The 19922-nt window shown below is 45.0% G+C and overlaps 1 protein-coding gene across 2 annotated transcripts in view; it reads right to left on the bottom strand.

Moving 5' to 3' along the window:
* Positions 1-19922, bottom strand: part of AOAH (acyloxyacyl hydrolase) — a 98699-nt gene that overhangs the window by 41775 nt on the left and 37002 nt on the right. For both annotated transcript variants that reach the window (XM_081931123.1, XM_081931122.1), the window contains exons 6-9: positions 14467-14523; positions 5647-5717; positions 1066-1126; positions 522-592 (exon numbers count right to left, since the gene is read on the bottom strand). In XM_081931123.1, coding sequence (XP_081787249.1) covers positions 522-592; positions 1066-1126; positions 5647-5717; positions 14467-14523 — 260 coding nt within the window. The remainder of the gene's footprint in view (positions 1-521; positions 593-1065; positions 1127-5646; positions 5718-14466; positions 14524-19922) is intronic.

Below are 19922 nucleotides of genomic sequence, written 5' to 3'. Positions count from 1 at the left end.
TTTCACTTTGGTGTGAAGTCATGTATCTTCACACCATGTTTTGCAGATGCTTCTTCCCAGCACCTGCCCCACCATCAAGACTATCAATGTAAAGTACTGATGCTAATGGATGAAGTCCTGAACAAACGCTCAAATTTTTTTAGAAAAAGGTTTTTAAACATAACTGTATGGGAAAACAGCAATGTCTAAAAAGAGATACAGGTTTGTTCTTTATGATGCGTGATGTTGTGTGTTTTTGTGAATGTTTCAGTGCCGAAAAGTAGCATTAAAATATTTTATAATAAATAAAATACTTTATGAAAATAAATAGATAGCAATTCATTAGCTATGTTTCTGCTATGTGGCTATCCTGACTATCTAAATCCGCTCTACACCAGTTCCCACATATATCATGCAGACCTTCTCATGGGCAAACCATTTGGAGTCTCACAAAGCTATTGGGGAAACCTGAAGCTATAATATAATATCTAAAGAAGTGATTTGTCCTAACAAGAGAGAATAATTTAAACCACCCAAATTACCGTCTGCCAGGATACACAGAGGCCTGGATATCGTCACAGTCTCTACCTCTCCAGTGATATCCTCTTAAGGTCTAACCAGGAAGAGAAATGAAGAAGAATGTAGCGTTGTAATTCCGCCCCCTTCCAGTCAACCATTAAACATCTAAAATAAAAATCTAACTACAGAAGGGGGCAAAAGATTCATAAACCAACCCTCCCAGCTGCCTTTAAAATATATATATATATGACACACTGCTTATTTTCATGCAGAAATAAGACACCCTGACAATTTTAATACTTTTTCATATAAGTTCGCTTCATGTTTTATTAATAATTCAATAAACATGACACTCTTTGCTTCTCTGGGCAATGTATTTCCATGGCCAAGCCTCCAGAAAGAATATAAAAGGAATAATTATTTTTCTTCACCATGAAGGAAACAATATTTCAAAATAATAGAGAGTACCTCACGGTCTTGGACTACTACTTTACAAAGTGATGGGTTTTATAGATACTAGAAGGGACTCTTGTGAGAACCTTGTTGCTGGCATATGACTTTACTTACCGGATAAAGACTAAATTTATCTCCATCAAGGTCTTCGAAAGGTAACTTACTACGGATAAGTCTGGAAGGATAAACACAACGCTGACAAACATTTTTCCTTTTTTTGCAAACAGTGCTATCAAGAGTTCTGCTTATCACTTCTGCACCATTAACAGCTCTAACATACACACATCTATTCTGCGAGCAATGGTTATTATATATAGAAAAGAGCATTAAAAAAACATTCTTTGGCCTAGGAGTTGATATTAAACTGAGCACATTGGTCATTCTGAGCACCAGGACAACATTTACATGTATCTGGAGCACGTTGGTTGGTGATCATTGTGCACATCAGCCACTGTTGATCGACATTTGCACACGTGAATTTCACATCTCTTATCCAAGCAGAGTGGCGGTCAGAGCTACCCTCCATGTACGGAATACAGATAGTTTGTTCTTGCTTTCCTTCATCCTTGGCACTGTAACTGTGGCGTTCCATATAAGTATAGGCCCTAGCTCATGAGAACATCACTTTCTTGATGAAGAACAGCTCATAGGTATGGACTAGGGCCGGGCGATATCTGGTTTTCAACTTCTTGATAGACCACCAGCTAAACATTGTGATATACTGATATACAGTACAGTGGAACCTCTACCTGCGACCATAATCTGTTCCGGAGGTGCGCCCGGAGGTCAAAACGAGTCGCTAGGAGAGGCGCCGTTGTGTACAGGCGGCGATTGCCCACTTCTGCGCATGCGCCAACTGCGGCAAACCCATCGGTTACTTCCGGGTTTGCCGCGGACGTTGGGTGAAATAGACGCAAGCAGAGGCGGACGTAAGAAGAGGTTTGACTGTATCACAATCTGAAATATGGATGGAGCTATGTAGAGGCACTGGTTGGCTTCAAGGTTTTCCCCACATTGTGATTCTTCCATAGTGCGCTCACACACACACAAACAATGATTTGTGATATATTGCCAGGTCAAAAATTATCAAACCAGTATCACAATATGGACTTCAAACCGGTTTTGGACGATAAATTGGCCCAGCCCTAGTATGGACATATGGTCCAAATTAAAATCTGCCTGGACACCATTTTGTCAGTCCAATAAACCCGGACTGCATATTGTCAGTCCGATTAGCCCTGCCTGCAATCCCTGACCAATGGCCATGCTTGCTAGCAATGATGGGAGTTATATTTCAGCAACATCTGAAGGGCCAAAGGTCCTCCATGTTGGGAAACTGTGTACGTGCAGCTACTCACACAGAGTCAATTAAGGTTTGGCAGACAGCCAGAAGGCAAACTGAAGGAGTAAGTCTGCCTGGTGATAACAGAGACATGGAGACTGCTCCCTCATTGGTCAAGCTCTCTCAAGGGAGTGATAATTAATGGCCTACTAAGTGGTAGTTTGGAGTTCAGTGGTTCAGTGTGTCAGTGTAGGAGTTGTGAGTTGTGTCAGAGAGAGCTAGCAAAAGATCTGTGTTCCTGTAACTAGTCCACTGTATATAATAAATACCTAACTACAAGTTCCTAGTTCCTGCTTTGTCTATCCTGTCTGCAGCCAAGTTGTCAATTGCTTCCGTGGATACTGAGTGTACCCTGCTAGGTCTGGCTAAGGTCCTGCAACTAGTCAGAAAGTTGCAAAACACCAAATAGGTTTTGCCAATACTCCAGTCCTGCTCTAGAGTATGAAATTAGCCCAACTCCTGGAGGTTGGGGGGGGGGGAATGGTTTTCAGAAAGGTACCCAAGTCTTGGCTTAAAATATGCTTTTAAGAAAAAACTACCTTTTCCTTAGAAACCTGCTTCAAGGCTATATCCTTTTATTATCACAAGTGGGAGCTTCTTCTACTTTCTACTTGGATGATTTTCACTCTCAAGACCTGGGATTTAGTATCACAGATTTTATGCAGTAAATCTGTATCTGACACTAAAACGCTTGTTTAAAATTGTTTGGGGTTTTTCTTTGGTCCGTTAGCTTTCCTCCTTACTCTGCTAAAATCAAGAGCAACAGTCATAAACAATGTAGTAAGGAGATGACACAAACCGCATGGTGTTAGTTAAAAGATAAAAAATATCTGTGCTGCCAGGTGCTCTGAGTTATTAGAATCAATAATTTCCTTTAGTCCTGTTTCCCCTTTTCTTTCTACAAAGCACAGGTGGGCGACTTGAGGCCCAGGAACCACATACAGCCCCTGACTTCATTTTATGCAGCCTCTGATACCTCTTGAAGCGGCTCCAATTCTAGCATACCATCAGTGTGCCTTCCTCTCTGTTCACCCCCCTTTTTTTACATTTGAAACCATTTCCCCCCTCCTGGTGCAGCTTTGGAACAACTGGAATGAACAGTATGTTACTGTATAAAAATAAATGGATGATTTTTGAATAAACATCTTTCCGGTTTATATGTCTTGGGGGAAAGAACGCCATCCAGTTGTCTGATCATGAATTGGCTGGTTCCTGCCATATAGTGTGTGTCTAGCCCATAGCTGTCAACTTACAGATTTGAAAATAAGGGACCAGCAGCCTTGAATATAAGGGACCAGCAGCCAAAATAAGGGATTTCCTCCCCCCCCCCCCCACCATGTGCCCCCGTTCCAGACAGACCTTTCCCCCGGCAAGGGTGAGTGGGCCATCAATGATGTATCCATCTGATTCCGAGCACAGGTATGTTCAACTTCTGAGCCCCTCTGAGCCAAAGGCAGAAAGCCCAGCCGGCAGCCAAATGAAGCCTCAAGCGGTGGTTCCCGCAGCACAGCAACCCGGCAAAGGGGATGCAGCAAGGAAAACCACCGTCACCTCTCTGCTGGGAAGCGCTGAGCAAAGGCGAGTCCCCAGGCAACGCGGCCGATTTGATTGGCACAAGGCATGCAAGCTCCACCCCCCAGTCGTTCTTAGACTCCTTATTGGGTGAGCAACGCAGCCAAGCAACACAGATGGAGCCTCCCTCCTCCCTGGCTGGCAGGGAGGGAGGGAGAGGAGCTGCTTCCTTTGAACCCCGGGAAATTTAAGGGATATCATCAATCCGGGACAGCAGCAGGAAACGGCGCTGGGATAAGGGAGTTTCCCGCCAAATAAGGGGCGGTTGACATCTATGGTCTTGCACACTAAAGTCAGAAAAGAATTAATTTCATTTGCTTTCCAGAACAGTATCTATATTGGACTGTTCTTATAATTCACCCCCTATAATACTTATTTGAGAGCAGTGGCAAAGCTGCATGCTCCTGTACCGGGGGTGGAGAGCAGGCAGGGGCATGGCTGGCACGTGTCCCGGGGGTGTGGCACACAGTGGTGGGTGCATGTCACGTGTCGGAGGGCAGCTGTGATAGTACCCCCCTCCCTGATGGTGCCGGGGGCGGTGCGCTCCCCCCACCCCTTCCTCCGCCAGTGTTTGAGAGTAACCCCATCAAACGCAGTGGGACTTACTTCTGAATAGACTGACACAAGATTGGAAATTCTAATCCAATTTCCAATAGTGAAGACTGAAGCAGGGTGGAAATGATTCTGGATAATACTTTTGCCTCTCTTTGACTTTGGCTCCACCTACAATTGGCAAGTGGCCCCTGAGAGACTACCCCCAAAAGAATGTGGCCCTCGATGTAAAAAGAGCAGGTCGTCCCCACTGTAAGGTACCCAGGCATTGCCTCTAACTCACCCTATATTTATTGCATCCATCCTTGATAATATCAGTTACTCTTTCGTAGTGCTGCCAATAGCATCTTTGATATACAGGTGGTCAGGAAATGTGACATTACACAAATTTTACACAAATCTTACCCTACAGTGACATTTTCAAAAAGCACCAGCACACGTGTTTTTTATAACCTTTGTAAAAGGTAAAGGGTAAAGGGACCCCTGACCATTAGGTCCAGTCGTGACCGACTCTGGGGTTGCGGTGCTCATCTTGCTTTATTGGCCGAGGGAGCCGGTGTTTGTCCACAGACAGCTTCTGGCCAGCATGACTAAGCCGCTTCTGGCGAACCAGAGCAGCGAACGGAAACGCCGTTTACCTTCCCGCTGGAGCGGTACCTATTTATTTACTTGCACTTTGATGTGCTTTCGAACTGCTAGGTTGGCAGAGGCAGGGACCGAGCAACGGGAGCTCACCCTGTTGCGGGGATTCAAACAGCTGACCTTCTGATTGGCAAGTCCTAAGCTCTGCGGTTTAGACCACAGCGCCACCCGTGTCCCTAACCTGTGTACTAATAACCTGTGTACTAAGTGGCTATTAACAGATTTCCAGCTTCTAGGCCTTCTATATAGTGGAACTGAGTCACAAAGCCAACACAGGCAGCAAGATTTAAAAGTGCATTTAACATCAACACATGGAGAACAAATGACAACATAGCTATGAATACAGCATTTTGATCTGTAAGTGTTCGAAGGGTTCTTGTGGCACCAACATTATCCGGCAGATTATATCTCCTTTCTCAGAGAATATAATAGGGAGGAGTTATACTGTTTGAGAAATGGTGTGTTTGTGTGTGTGTGTGTGTCCTGGGCTGCTGAGCAATATGTACCTTCTGCAGTAAACTAAAAATATATTTTAATCAATGGGTAGCATAAAGATTTTTTTTTTTTAAAAAGAAAATAATACATACGATTGGATTTTCGCACACAGCTGCTTCAGAAAAGGAAGTGAACACGCGCCTGATAACCGATGAATGTTTTCCTAGGGGGAGAAAAGCAAACATAGGCACTTAGTTCCTTCTCTGTAGGGGAGAACGAGGATCCAGGATGTGGCTTTGTCTCTGCCCATCTCACCACTGGCAGGAAGTCTCTAAAAAAAACAACTTTGAGGATACTTTGGGGGAGAGAGAAGCCCCTTGCTCCACTTCAACCCGTGCCTGAGCAAGTAACTGTATCGTCACACAAGAACAACTAAGGAACAGGAGAGGAACACAGTGATTTCAAAGGAACATGCCCCTCTTGTTCGCTGCATGAAAGTAAAGGTCCCTACTGGCCCCTTTAACTAGTCCAGGTGAAGGGAAGAAGGGAAATAATCCTGATATGGGCTGAGAAGGGAAGGAAAAAAAGGAGGCCCCTGGACCAAAAGTCCCCTAGACCTCTGGGCAACCCTCCGAGATTCAGCATCTGATAGCCTCCCCTCCATACAGCACCTGGGAGGGCCAGATCCCAATTCTGCCTAGGGAAAAGGAACTTAGCAAGCTAAGTACCAGCGTTTGCTTCTCCCATAGGGGAAAATTAGAATCCATGGTGTTATGTACTGAGTTGAATAGGATCCAAAAGGCAGCAGTCTGATTGGTCCTAGAACAATGGGATCCAGAATGCAGCAGTCTGATTGGTCCACAGGAGCCACCCAATCCAGCTCCAGGTGGAAGGGAATCTACAACCTGATTGGCCTACAGGAGAATCCCATAATTAGCCAATCACATGGGGGCCATTGTGTAAATAATGTATATAAGGCAGACATTCTGGGGAACTTCCATTCCTCCTCACCAATGAGCTGAATAAAGAGCATGAAATCCACTCTTGACTCCGAGTAGATTTCACATGATGTCGGATGTATCTCAGCAATGGCCAGGTCAACCACCTATTCTTCCAAAGGAGGAATTGAAGGTGTCTCATGAAGGTGGAAGGAGAGGACCAAGTGGCTGCCCTACATGGGTCACCCAGGGGCACTTGCATCCCAAATGCTGCCGAAGTGAGAGGGGCAGTGATTCCCAAGGGAGCCCACCCCCCTGGGACCCCCTGTCTGAGAGGGTGGATGTGGGCCTGAAGAAAGGTGTTGAGACCTTGAGGCATCCTCTAACCCGCCTGCCCTAGGGGAAAGGGAAGGCTCTCTGGGGGCGCTTCTGTCAGGGCCCCTTCCTCCTTGCTCAGCCCCCGGCCTCATCCTCGCCCGGCCCCTTTGAGGGGATCAGGGGCTGCTCCAGAGTCTTCTGAGGGGAAGGAGAGGGAACCAGGGGGGCTTTCCTGAAGCTCCAGTCGGAAACCGCGGAAGCCATGTCGGACATTCAGCTTCCAAAAATAGTTCGCAAACCGGAACAGTCATTTCTGGGTTTGCGACCTTCGGGAACTCACATGGCTGTATTTCCAAATTCCTGGGCTAAACAGAATTCAAATAAATTCCCAGCTGTGCAGAAAGTCAGCAATGGAAACATTCTTCTCAAACTTTAACACACCTAAATTCTTAATTTTATGCTGGCGTTTGATGTACCTTACTTACAATACAAAAACCTCCTCCTCATAGTTACTTATGATACTTTAATTTCTGCCACAATGCTTCCCAGTAATGGAAGAGCCTGAATGCAATGGTCAAAATAAAATAAAATAATAATAATAATAATAATAATAATAATAATAATAATAATAAATTTTATTTATACCCCGCCCTCCCCAGCCAAGACCAGGCTCAGGTCAGCTAACACCAGAAACAACAGATGTCCAGCATTTTGCCTTCACATGCAGCCCTACTTTCCCACTTCAAAATATTTTTAAAACAACGATAAGCCCCTTAAGAGCTATGCAGAAAATAAGCAATACCGTACATTAACCCATATGTGACAAACACAGCAGACATACAGGATGGACTGAGGATGTTACCAATAAGAGGGAAATGAATTGTTGCAGTAAAAAAAATAAAGCCTGGTTTTTATTTTATGACAAAGGCTTTTTTTATATAAGATGCCATACAGTAATCCCTCATCTTATAGGGGGGTTGGTTCCAAGGGTTACGTGTAGTATACAATAAAATAATGTTTACACTCCCAGAGCCAGCACGCCAAACCAGTACCCTGGTCTTTTTGCACTGTATCTGCTTGGGTTAAAGGTAAAGGGACCCCTGACCATTAGGTCCAGTCATGGCCGACTCTGGGGTTGCGGCGCTCATCTCGCTTTATTGGCTGAGGGAGCCGGTGTACAGCTTCCGGGTCATGTGGCCAGCATGACTAAGCCGCTTCTGGCAAACCAGAGCAGCGCACAGAAGCGTTGTTTACCTTCCCACCGGAGTGGTACCTATTTATCTACTTGCACTTTGACATACTTTAGAACTGCTAGGTTAGCAGGAGCTGGGACTGAGCAATGGGAGCTCACCCCGTCGTGGGGATTCGAACCGCCGACCATCCGATCGGGAAGTCCTAGGCTCTGTGGTTTAATCCACAGCACCTCCCGCGTCCCCAAAGGTAAAGGGACCCCTGACCATTAGGTCCAGTCGTGGCTGACTCTGGGGTTGCGGCGCTCATCTTGCTTTATTGGCCGAGGGAGCCGGCATACAGCTTCCGAGTCATGTGGCCAGCATGACTAAGCCGCTTCTGGCGAACCAGAGCAGAGCACGGAAACGCCGTTTACCTTCCCACCAGAGCGGTACCTATTTATCTACTTGCACTTTCACGTGTTTTTGAACTGCTAGTTTCAAACCGCTGCTGCTAGAAGAAAGGGGCGAGCTAGGGCTGTCCCGACCTTAAATTGACCCCTAGTAAGGCCGCCCCTGCTGCCAGCCGATTGGCTGGTGGGGGAACTAATGAATAATAATGACAGGAATTCCCTGAGTCCCGCGGGGCTGCCGCCAGCCCTCGAGGATGTAGGCGGGGTGTGAGCCCGCAACCCCCCCTCATGTCGGGAGTGGCTTTGGCAGGAGCACAGACCGAGCAACGGGAGCTCACCCCGTCACGGAGATTCGAACTGCCAACCTTCTGATCGGCAAGTCCTAGGCTCTGTGGTTTAAGAAAAGAGCTTTTGTGGTCTCGACCTTCTTGCTGCACTGGCTCTGGAAGGTTAGTGATGTTTGCACAAGATCTTGCAGGAACTCGTATGATCTCAGGAGAGCGTCCCAGAGCCTTCCAGAGTTGGCGAGCTTGGCAAGCCTTAGATGCAAGAGGAGGGAGGGAACGCAAACCTTCTCAGCACAAATGTTTAAAACCACCTTGGTGGTTGGGGCTATGCGTGACTGAAATTTCAGCTTGACTACCGTCAACATTCACATTCAAAAGCACAACAACTCTACCTTTAAAATATTAAGAGAGGAGAAAAATACTTCTTTCCCTCGATGGGAAATGCTGTCATTGAAATAAGAGGCTTTCTTATTTAAAATGTGATTTGATAAACGGTGAATTTCATCTTGTATATGAAAACAATAAATTCATCTGTTGAAATTCATCACTAGGATATAAAAGGCATGAACTGCCCTCAAGTTATGAGGTTTTCATTGCTGGTGGCGTTGTATGCATGCAGGTATGGATGCCATAAATCTTTATGAATGTCCATCATTTGGGCACCCACCCTCAAATAAATCCATGGTACATGTATTCAATCATCTGAAGAGCCGATCATTTCAAAATCTGGGACCACTGCGATAAGCTCTGGGCTAGAACCATATAATTTGTCATGTTAAAAGAATAATGGGCCTTTGTCCATTTGCTGCATTTCATGATGTTGAAGCATATGAGGAGCATGGAAGAACTGTGAACTATACACTTTGCATTAGGTTTGCTGTGGAAAAATGAAACAGGCACATTTGCTCTGATAACCTGACAGAGGAACCAGCATTTTTGGGTGAAAGTTCCAGACAATACACTCAGATAACCATGCATACAAAGGAAAGAGAAAAATCCCATATGGCTTATATATTCCCTTTCTATGGGATGCAACACAAAAGGCACACAAAAATGACTCCTATACTCAGTTACCATAGCAAAACACAATGTAACTTTTTTTTGGGGGGGGTCATTCATCGGCTGTCTTCATATAACCCTTCCACTATTACATCTGAGACATGTGCTACAACCAGAATATGGCTGCATTTTCTAAATCATGTAGGAATGATTTTTCATTACAGTAATTTGTATTTATGTATATGTGTGTTTGTATGGAACACATAGGCGTAAGACACAAGACCTACCCACTCTGGAAGAATGGCAGATGCAAGTAATGGACTACATGGAAATGGCGGAAATGACTGGCAGAATCCGAGACCAGGGAGAAGAGTTGGTGGAAGAAGATTGGAGGAAATTTAAAATTTATTCACAGAAACATTGTAAAATTTTTGAATGTTGATGACATTGAAATGAACTGAAGGGGTTCTAGCAACAAGGTTAAAAATAAGATTGGATTGATAATAGATAAATTAATTGGATATGAATTTGCTGGATTAATTTTCAAAAGGGATACAAAAAAGGGAGATGTGAGGAAGTCAGGAAAATAAGTGAATCAAAGATGAGAATTTAAAAAGAGGGATTTTTGTTTTTTTTAGTGTGTTTTGTTTTTTGTTTCTTTTTTATAAGTTAAATGTTTGTATTTTTTGTACTTTGTAACTCTATATTTTTGTGTATGTGTTTTTTCTTTTTTCTGCTTGTTGTTATTCATAAAACTTAATAAAATATTATTAAAAAAAAAAAAGGAACACATAGGCGTAGCCAGGATTTATGTTGGGGGGAGGCAGCAACAACTGATCCAGTAAGTATTTATTTACTTGATTTAGGGGGCGCAGCCCCCCACCCCCCTGGCTATGCCCACTATTTTCCCTGCTCATGTGAACATAACCTCCAGGATATATTCTTAAAGCCCTCTGGGCGGCTGTGGATTTTTGCAACATGAAAACTTACTCCCTTTTCAGCTTCAGACTGAGTCGTGACATTTTGCTTTTGTGCTATGAATCCTTTGAAATGAAAGGCAGCTCAGATAGGAAGACAAGCCAATCTGGAAACTGTGCGGGAGGAGAAACTCCCACTTTGAATAAATATAAAGCACTGCATTCCCCCCCCCCGCCCCACATTCGCTGACATACTTATGTCTAAACCTATCTGTAAGTAGCATTAAAAAAGTTTCCCTTTTTCGGCTTCAAAATTTTAAGTAGATTAAAAATCTACTTCTTAAAGTTGCATTAACATCAAACACTTCATATTTTTGACAGGCACCACTGCTAGTCTACTCTCTCCCACACATCCCAAAATGCCACCAGTGCTGCTGGGAAAATGTCTACTGAAACCTTGGTTTACTTCGACTACTTGACCTGTGTTTTGCAGGAGCCCTGGTTGGAGCTTGCCTGAAACCGGGCCTTGGACTGTTCTGGATGTTGCTACCATCTGTACCCCTAATCTCTTCTCTGCGTGGCTGTTTCAGACCTGAGCAAGGATTCAAATCCAGCTCCTGCTAGTTCAGCTCTCTGTCCATTCACTATATTTAAGCGGCCCCACAGGCAGAGCTGAAAAAATGGAAAAAAAGCTTTATCTTCATTTGCTCAAAAGGAAACGTGTCTGCCATGAGAGAAGATGAGGCCCCCCTCTGACCATGTTGCAAAAGAGCATCCACGGTTTCCAAAAGATGACATGTTGGAAAGTCACATAGCAGCTTCCATGTGAAGCCCTGGAAGCAACAGTTCTGGTCCTTAGTCACACAACCTCACCATTGATGTAACATAAACGTGCCTTATGAGGCCACTGTTCCATTGAGCTCAGTATTGTCTACACTGACTGCCAGTAGCTCCCCTGGTCTTGGACAGGGTCCTTCTGAGCCGAATCTGCAGATGGCAAGCCCTGCAGTATAAAGGTATCATCTGAAAAGAGACTGAGGCCCCATCTGCATTATACAGCCAAAACAGCGTCATAGCGCTTTCCCCAAAGGAAATTGTGGTTACTAAGGGTGCAGAGAGTTGTTATGAAGCCCCTATTCCCTTCACACAGCTACAATTCTCAGAGTAGATTTAATAGTCAGTGGCGCTGTGGGTTAAACCACAAAGCCTAGGACTTGCCGATCAGAAGGTTGGCGGTTCGAATCCCCGTGACAGGGAGAGCTCCTGTTGCTCAGTCCCTGCTCCTGCCAACCTAGCAGTTCGAAAGCACGTCCAAATGCAAGTAGATAAATAGGTACCGCTCAGGCGGAAGGTAAACGGCATTTCCGTGCGCTGCTCTGGTTCACCAGAAGTGGCTTAGTCATGCTGGCCACATAACCCTGAAGCTGTATGCCGGCTCCCTCGGCCAATAAAGCGAGATGAGCGTCACAACCCCAGAGTCGGCCACGACTGGACCTAATGGTCAGAGGTCCCTTTACCTGTACTGGTGTCACAATGCCTCCCACTCCCTACCACAGGGTAGTTTTGCTTTTTTTAAAAAGAAAGGTTTCTGTTTAAGGCCACGACTGGACCTAATGGTCAGGGGTCCTTTTACCTTTACCTAACCTTCCCTGGGGAATTCTGGGAATTGGAGCTCCTTGGGGGGAACAGGGGTCTCCCAAGACTTCTGAGCACAAGCATTCCCAGGATTCTCTGGGGATACCATTGACTGTTTAAGGTGGTATGAAAGTGCTTTCAATTTATAGTGCAGATGGGGCCCTAATTTGTGGCAATAATTATCTGAAGATGCTCACATGCCTCCAGCTGCTTCTAAACTTGACTTGAAAATGCTTGTTTACAGGGTGTTGTTTATTGCCCTGGCATCACTTTTCAGCATTAACCTAGGGATTAATTAGAAATCTACATTTTTACTTCTGCGACCAGCTTCACAGCAATAACCTGGGAAGAAGCAATATCACAATTCCTTTGCAAACAGCAGAAAAAGAAAGAAAAGAAAACCATTTGCACTGCAATCAAATACCCACAGAAAACAGGGAGCAAACCATACAGCTCAGCTGAAACATAAAAGTGAAAATATATCTAGCCCGAAGGGAAACAGATTTGCTTTCCTCCTATGCTACTAGGTAACATGAGATCAGCATACCTGGAGTTCAAACAGCATCTTCCCATGCAATGTTTTACACCCTCATCTCAATTTTAAAGGCAGCAGTGAATGCCTAAGCATGGGAAAGTAATGTAGGAATTGAGCAGCACAGGAAAATGCTCCCATGGTGGAGAAACTGGGAAGGGGAAGGAAAGATCTCAGGTGAGAGCTGGGAGGGTCAGACATTTTCTGTCTTGGTGCCACGATTTAGAGCTATTTTTGGTTAGAGTGAAGATTCTGTTTTTGCACATTTCTTTTTGTATTTTAGATACCCTGCTGCTGATCTTTCCCTCCCTTATTTTTTAAAGGTAAAGGTACCCCTGACCGTTAGGTCCAGTCGAGGATGACTCTGGGGTTGTGGTGCTCATCTCTTTACTGGCCGAGGGAGCTGGCATTTGTCCGCAGACATTTTTTCCAGGTCATGACTAAGCCGCTTCTGGAGAACCAGAGCAGCGCACGGAAACGCCGTTTACCTTCCCGCCGGAGCGGTACCTATTTATCTACTTGCACTCTGACGTGCTTTCAAACTGCTGGGTTGGCAGGAGCTGGGACCGAGCAACGAGAGCTCACCCTGTCACAGGGATTCAAACCATCGATCTTCTGATTGACAAGCCCAAGTCTCAGTGGTTTAGACCACTCGTGTCCCCCCTATTTTTTATGTTGCTGCTATTAGGAGAATTTGCATTTATTTATGATGCCCTTAATGAGCTGCCCTGGGGAGAGCATTGCACAAAGAGGAGCCATCACAGAAAAGGCCCCCTCATGTTTTTCCCACCTTCTGGGTCTCTGGTAGAGGAGGCACACAAAGAAGGTCCTCAGATTATGATTGTAGGGTCCTGGTTGGTTCATACAGGGAAGAGGCGATCCTTGAAGAACTGCAGTCCTGTGGTGTTTAAGGCTTTATAGGTCAAAGCCAGCACTCTGAATTGGGCACGAAAATTAATTGGCAACCAGTGCAGTCATGCCAGGATTGATATCATACTGTATTATACCACTGCTGTCATGTATTTCCTCCGCTTATAATTGCATTTATATATCTGTTTTGATTCTTATATTGGAGAGGTATCATGTTTTGGATTGACTTTGTGGTGGTCTATGTCATAAATTTCTCCCTTTTTTCTGACAATGGGAGATATGGAAGTTAAATAAATAAATAGAATAAAATAAAATAAAATACAACTGGTCTACCTAGCTCAGCAGTGTTGACACATGTGTCAGAATTGGTCAAATCCAAAAAGGTGAAGGCAATTTTTCTCCACTGAGCTAAAACGTAGGCCATAGCAAAATAAATAAATAAACATATATAAATTGGAAGGAAGAGCGCGTGGTGTTAAACTGGAAAACCACTATTCTTTACATACTGTCAAAACCGGAGTAAGGAGAAAAGGAGGAGGATAGCAAGCGCAGAGCAATGGATCCTTGCCAGGGATAAATGTCTGTAATTGACAATTTCTACCTGAGAATCTTTCAGTAGAACATTTGAAGTTCCTATAATTAACTCCCCCGACACCTAGACATCTCTTTTGTGTTTGATATATATATTTATCTTGGTCCCCATTTCAATATCTTTTTTTGTTGTTATTCCTTTATCCTTAATGGTTACATTTTTCTTCACACAGCAGGAAAAGCAACACTTTCCACAATGCTTAATGTTTATTCAGGAACATTTCTGAATATTTTATATTCATCTGGCTTCAGACTTAACCAGTTCTGATTAAGCACAATCATGGTGAAAATAGCCTTTCTTACCTTGAACTGATTTGCAGCCATTCTTTCTGATTCCTTTAAAGCTACATTGAAGCCCATCTAAAACAGAAAAAGAAAGCAGCAGATTATTCCTAATTGACACTCTGAAAATTCCTACCTTTTGAGGCTTAGCTGGGCAGGGAATAAAGAATGTGTTTGCAAGGGCACAATCAATTATCTCTTTCTGGATCCACCATCAATTATTTGATTACCTTCCATCACATTCCATTTGTAAATGTTCATTTACTTTGCTGCAAGCCCTTTTTTTGGGTCCATGCTAGGGAATATAAATCTGCTTAAGGCTGACGGTTCATATCCGAAGTAAGCTTTGCTAGCCACAGAAAGCAAACTTCAGAGATTAGATTTTGGAGTGCGCTTCCGGGAGTTTGTGGAAGTATGCTCAGTGAAACAGAATCCCTTATACCAGAGAGGTGGGGAACCTCTGGTCTGCTAGATGTTTTTGGACACTTCCCATCAGTAAACTTTTTCAGCAGGGGGCCGGTCCACTGTCCCTCACACCTTGTGGGGGGCCGGGCTATATTTTGAAAAATAAATAAATGAATGGATTCCTATGCCCCACAAATAACCCAGAGATGCATTTTATATAAAAGGACACATTCTACTCATGTAAAAACACCAGGCAGGCCCCACAAATAACCCAGAGATGCATTTTATATAAAAGCACACATTCTACTCATATAAAAACACGCTGATTCCTGGACCATCCACAGGCTGGACTAAGAAGGTGATTGGGCCGGATCCGGCCCCCTTAGTTTGCCTACCCATGAGGGTCACAAGCTCCCCTCCTACGGCGAAGTATCACAGGCCACAGCTGCAGTAAAAAGCTTGTCCATTTCCCCATGGAGGTAAGGAACTACAAATTAAATTCACTTTCACCTCCACTTTCCCTACACGGGGACAATATCTCCATGCGTTAAAATGAATGTTCAATGTAGGAATCAGAATTTTCGTCAACACTCACTGAATCCGCTCCAAACTGGAATAATAAGAATATTAAAGCACAGCTTACATAGCAGGCCACCTGGATTTAACTGGAGTGGGCAAGGGGACTCATTTTTAATCTGCAGACATCTCTAGGTACTTGTCAACAGCTCCACTGATCTGTAAGAACTGCCCTGAACGGAGTCCACAGAGATCTTGAAACCACATTATGATTTCATCCAGCAACTCGCTCATGCATGGCAACAGCAAGTACCTGTCAATACTCTTTACTTTATTCTTTTACGTGCTTCCAAAAAGTCTCAGCCAAAATTTGGTTTTAATTATGGAAAGGTAGATTCTAATCTTTGGCCCCATCTGTGCCATATGTTTAAAGCAGTATCATACCACTTAAACAGTCATGGCTTCCCCAAAAGAACCCTGGGAAATGTAGTTTCTTAAGGGTTTATGGGTGCTGAGAGTTCTATTCCTCACAAAGCTACCATTCCTTTTATTTGCCCTCCCAAAGTGCTGGCTCCACCCCCTTCTGGTAGCCAATCAGAGAGAGGCTTCAGCCCTCTAGTGGGATTCAGAGGCACTGCAGCACCAGACTCTGCTGTCCGTCACACCGTCCTACTAATTAAGATGGCACTGTTAATGGGCCACATACGTATTAAAGTAATGATTTAGTTTTAGTTCTGCATCACCCTAATCACATTAGACTGGGAAAATGTAATAAGGAGCCAACTGGAGTTGCTTTTTAGTTGTTGCCATTTGGGTTGTTGTGAAGTGCAAAGTACTTCATGATGTTTTTGGGAAGCTTCTCCAAAAAACGGCTTTATGGAGAATAAGAGAGCTATTAATAGTGGGGGGGGGGGAATCATGCTATTATTATATAACATATAACACAGCACCATACGATGCTGATGGTGTTTTAAAGTTATATTTGTTTCACACAACTTATATTTTATTATGCATTAGCTTTATTATATCGTACCCTGCTCTGAGATTATTTTTTAATGAAGAGTGGGTTAGAAATCTAAATAAATGAATAATCATAAACATTTCTGCGCACTCTGCCTAATGGAAATAATTAAAAAAGGACCATCTGTTTGTTTACTATGGCCTTCTATAATAGAGAAGAAGAATGTAATTGCTAGCTTTCAATCCAAAGAGCTGAAAGGCTGAAGACCACTTTTCGAATGAAACTATTGGAATACAGGTGGGGGCACACCTTTCTAACTGATTGCCATTACAAGTTACTGGTTTGGTTCTGGTTCAGGCCTGACCTGGCTCACTTTCTCCTTCTTGTTTTTATTTGGCATGGCCAGCTGGGTGAGTGGCTTGGGGCCGCCAGACCAGAGAGTTGCAGCCTCCTGTGGCAGGCTGTTGCTATTCTCCCAGTGGGCTGGCTGGCCTGGCTCCATCCCTCAGACCGGCACAAGACTCTTCCCTCTGACTCCCAGGAATGGCGGCAAAGGAGGTGTTAGAGAGGAGGAGAAGGTGGCCTCAGTCGGCAGCTCTCTATTCCCACCTCTTCTCCCAACGTGAAGCCATTTCCAGTTCAACAAAGATGGGAATTCGGGACTCAGCATGACAAAGCAAGAAGCCGCAATGGCTTTAGGGTTTTGTGACAGTCTTGGCATTTCCAGGACAGTTGGATATTAAGATGTCAAGCTATTTCAGAGAAGTAAAGGTAAAGGTAATGTACGGGCCCGTATGGGCCAGTCGTGACCGACTCTGGGGTTGCGCGGCCATCTTGCTTAAGAGGCCGGGAGCCAGCGCTGTCTGCAGACACTTCCGGGTCACGTGGCCAGCGTGACGAAGCTGCTCTGGCGAGCCAGCACCAGCGCAGCACACGGAAACGCCGTTTCGAACCGCCGACCATGCGATCGGCAAGTCCTAAGTGCTGAGGTTTTACCCACAGCGCCACCCGCGTCCCCCATTTCAGAGAAGAGACCAGGCCAAAATGGATGTGTAACAGAACAATAACAAGGACAGTTTAGAACAGTAGCAGAGCTGACTGCCTCAGTCAGGACATATGGCTACCTGTACAGTGATACCTCTGGTTGCAAACAGGATCTGTTCCGGAGCCCTGTTCGCAACATGACCAGAACGCAACCCATGTCTGCGCGTCAGCACATGCGCGGGTCACGATTTGCCGCTTCTGCACATGCACATGTCCTTTTGAGCGTCTGTGCATGCATGAGCGGCAAAACCCGGAAGTAACCCATTCCGTTACTTCCGGGTCACCGCCGGATGCAACCTGAAAAGATTTAACCTGAAGCGTCTTTAACCCGAGGTATGACTGTAGTTGGAATAGCAACATAATTTCCCACAGTTTTTCGAGGGGAAAGAAGCCACACGTTTACAGCTATGAATGCAAAGTCCCTAGATCACACATTTCAGGTCATGTGTGGAGGGAGTGAGGGGCACAAGACCACTCCCGAACCGTAGGAAAAGAGTCAACAGAGCAGGTAATAATAATATGTGAATTAAGCCATAGTCCTGGGTATCAAAGAGTGTTTGATGCCATGATCTCAGTAGGTGCATGAGAAGGTGTTGCCTTCTAGGCCATGACACGGGCAGCCGGTTGCAAGCAAAGCAGATTTGTATAGAAAATTATCTGCCGCTTTTGGGGGGAAGCTGCTATATGTTATTCTGTTCAACGTTTGCTGCCACTGTGTAACGTCCGATTCTGTCAAATGTCACACTGCAGCCTGAGAACGAACCACGAAGCAAGTGAAATATCTCTCGCCAGAAGGGAAGGCAGGGAAACAAAAGTTCTCTTTCTGCTTGAGTGCTCAGTATGCCTAGTCATTTGGACGGCTAGAATGGCAGGCCCTAAGAAATGCCAAGCTTCCCAGCGGCTGCAAAGAGACTGCACAAATGCCTGGAGCTGTCCCCATGAATCAGACACTGCAACTCTGGTGGTGTGATCATTATTTCAATGGTACCTACATCCATTCTGAATGTTTTATTAACATGCCCATGAGCCACGGAGGTTTAATTCCACTACAAAGAGCAAACCAAGCTATTTTAAAGAATATTAAAAATTGCCTTGTTGCCTTGGATCAAAGATCATGCTTTTGCATTTTTAAACATCTAGTCAGTTGCCTCTGGGAGTCTCACAAAAGGGACACTGCTGTGCCCTATAGCATTCCCCAACAGCTCTGAAATGGAAGTATATTGCCTTGGAACAAGGAGATTGCACTTAGCAGTCATGACTAGCAGTTATAGATTGACCTCCCCTCAGTGGACTGAGTTCCTCTTTCTCTTTTTTCTTTTTGGAGGATGGATGGCGGCTAACAGATTGAGGTTGAATCCTGACAAGACAGAAGTACTTTTTGGGGGGACAGGAGGCAGGCAGGTGTGGAGGATTCCCTGGTCCTGAATGGGGTAACTGTGCCCCTGAAGGACCAGGTGTGCAGCCTGGGAGTCATTTTGGACTCACAGCTGTCCATGGAGGCACAGGTCAAATCTGTGTCCAGGGCAGCTGTTTACCAGCTCCATCTGGTACGTAGGCTGAGACCCTATCTGCCTGCGGACTGTCTCACCAGAGTGGTGCATGCTCTGGTTATCTCCTGCTTGGACTACTGCAATGCACTCTACGTGGGGCTACCTTTGAAGGTGACTCAGAAACTACAACTACTCCAGAATGCTGCAGCTAGACTGGTGACTGGGAGCGGCTGCCGAGACCATATAACACCGGTCTTGAAAGACCTACATTGGCTTCCAGTACGTTTCCGAGCACAATTCAAAGTGTTGGTGCTGACCTTTAAAGCCCTAAACGGCCTCGGTCCAGTATACCTGAAGGAGCGCCTCCACCCCCATCATTCTGCCCGGACGCTGAGGTCCAGCGCCGAGGGCCTTCTGGCGGTTCCCTCATTGCGAGAAGCAAAGCTACAGGGAACCAGGCAGAGGGCCTTCTCGGTAGTGGCGCCCGCCCTGTGGAATGCCCTTCCAGCAGATGTCAAAGCGATAAACAACTACCTGACATTCAGAAGACATCTTAAGGCAGCCCTGTTCAGGGAAGTTTTTAACGTGTGATTTTACTGTATTTTTGGTTTCTATGGAAGCCGCCCAGAGTGGCTGGGCAGGCCCAGCCAGATGGGCGGGGTATAAATAATAAATTATTATTATTATTATTATTATTATTATTATTATTATTATTATTAGTTCTGGCACCTTTCAGGTGGGTGCCATTACCATTCTAAGGGAACGAGGGAGGTGTCCATGGGGAATTCTGGCACCTCTTTTTCTGGAAAAATAGCACTGGCCACCACCATATTGACAGTTTGCAGACTGGCTGGGAGAGACACAGAGAGGTCAGCCTATATCACGGGTTGCACAAGGTTCTTCTTCCCCCTTCACCCCACTGTGGGCACAAAGAAACTCTCCCCAAAGAACTGGGAACCCAGGTCTGCATTCGGAGTCTACACAACAAAGATCCTTGCATCCGCTGCATCTTTGCTGATCTCAGAAGAGTCTGTGTTTTCAAAGATATGGAAAGCTGTTCT

This window comes from Podarcis melisellensis (genome assembly GCF_964234715.1).
Source record: "Podarcis melisellensis genome assembly, chromosome: 12".
Classification (NCBI taxonomy): Eukaryota; Metazoa; Chordata; class Lepidosauria; order Squamata; family Lacertidae; genus Podarcis; species Podarcis melisellensis.
This window is presented reverse-complemented; position numbering and strand designations above follow the sequence as displayed.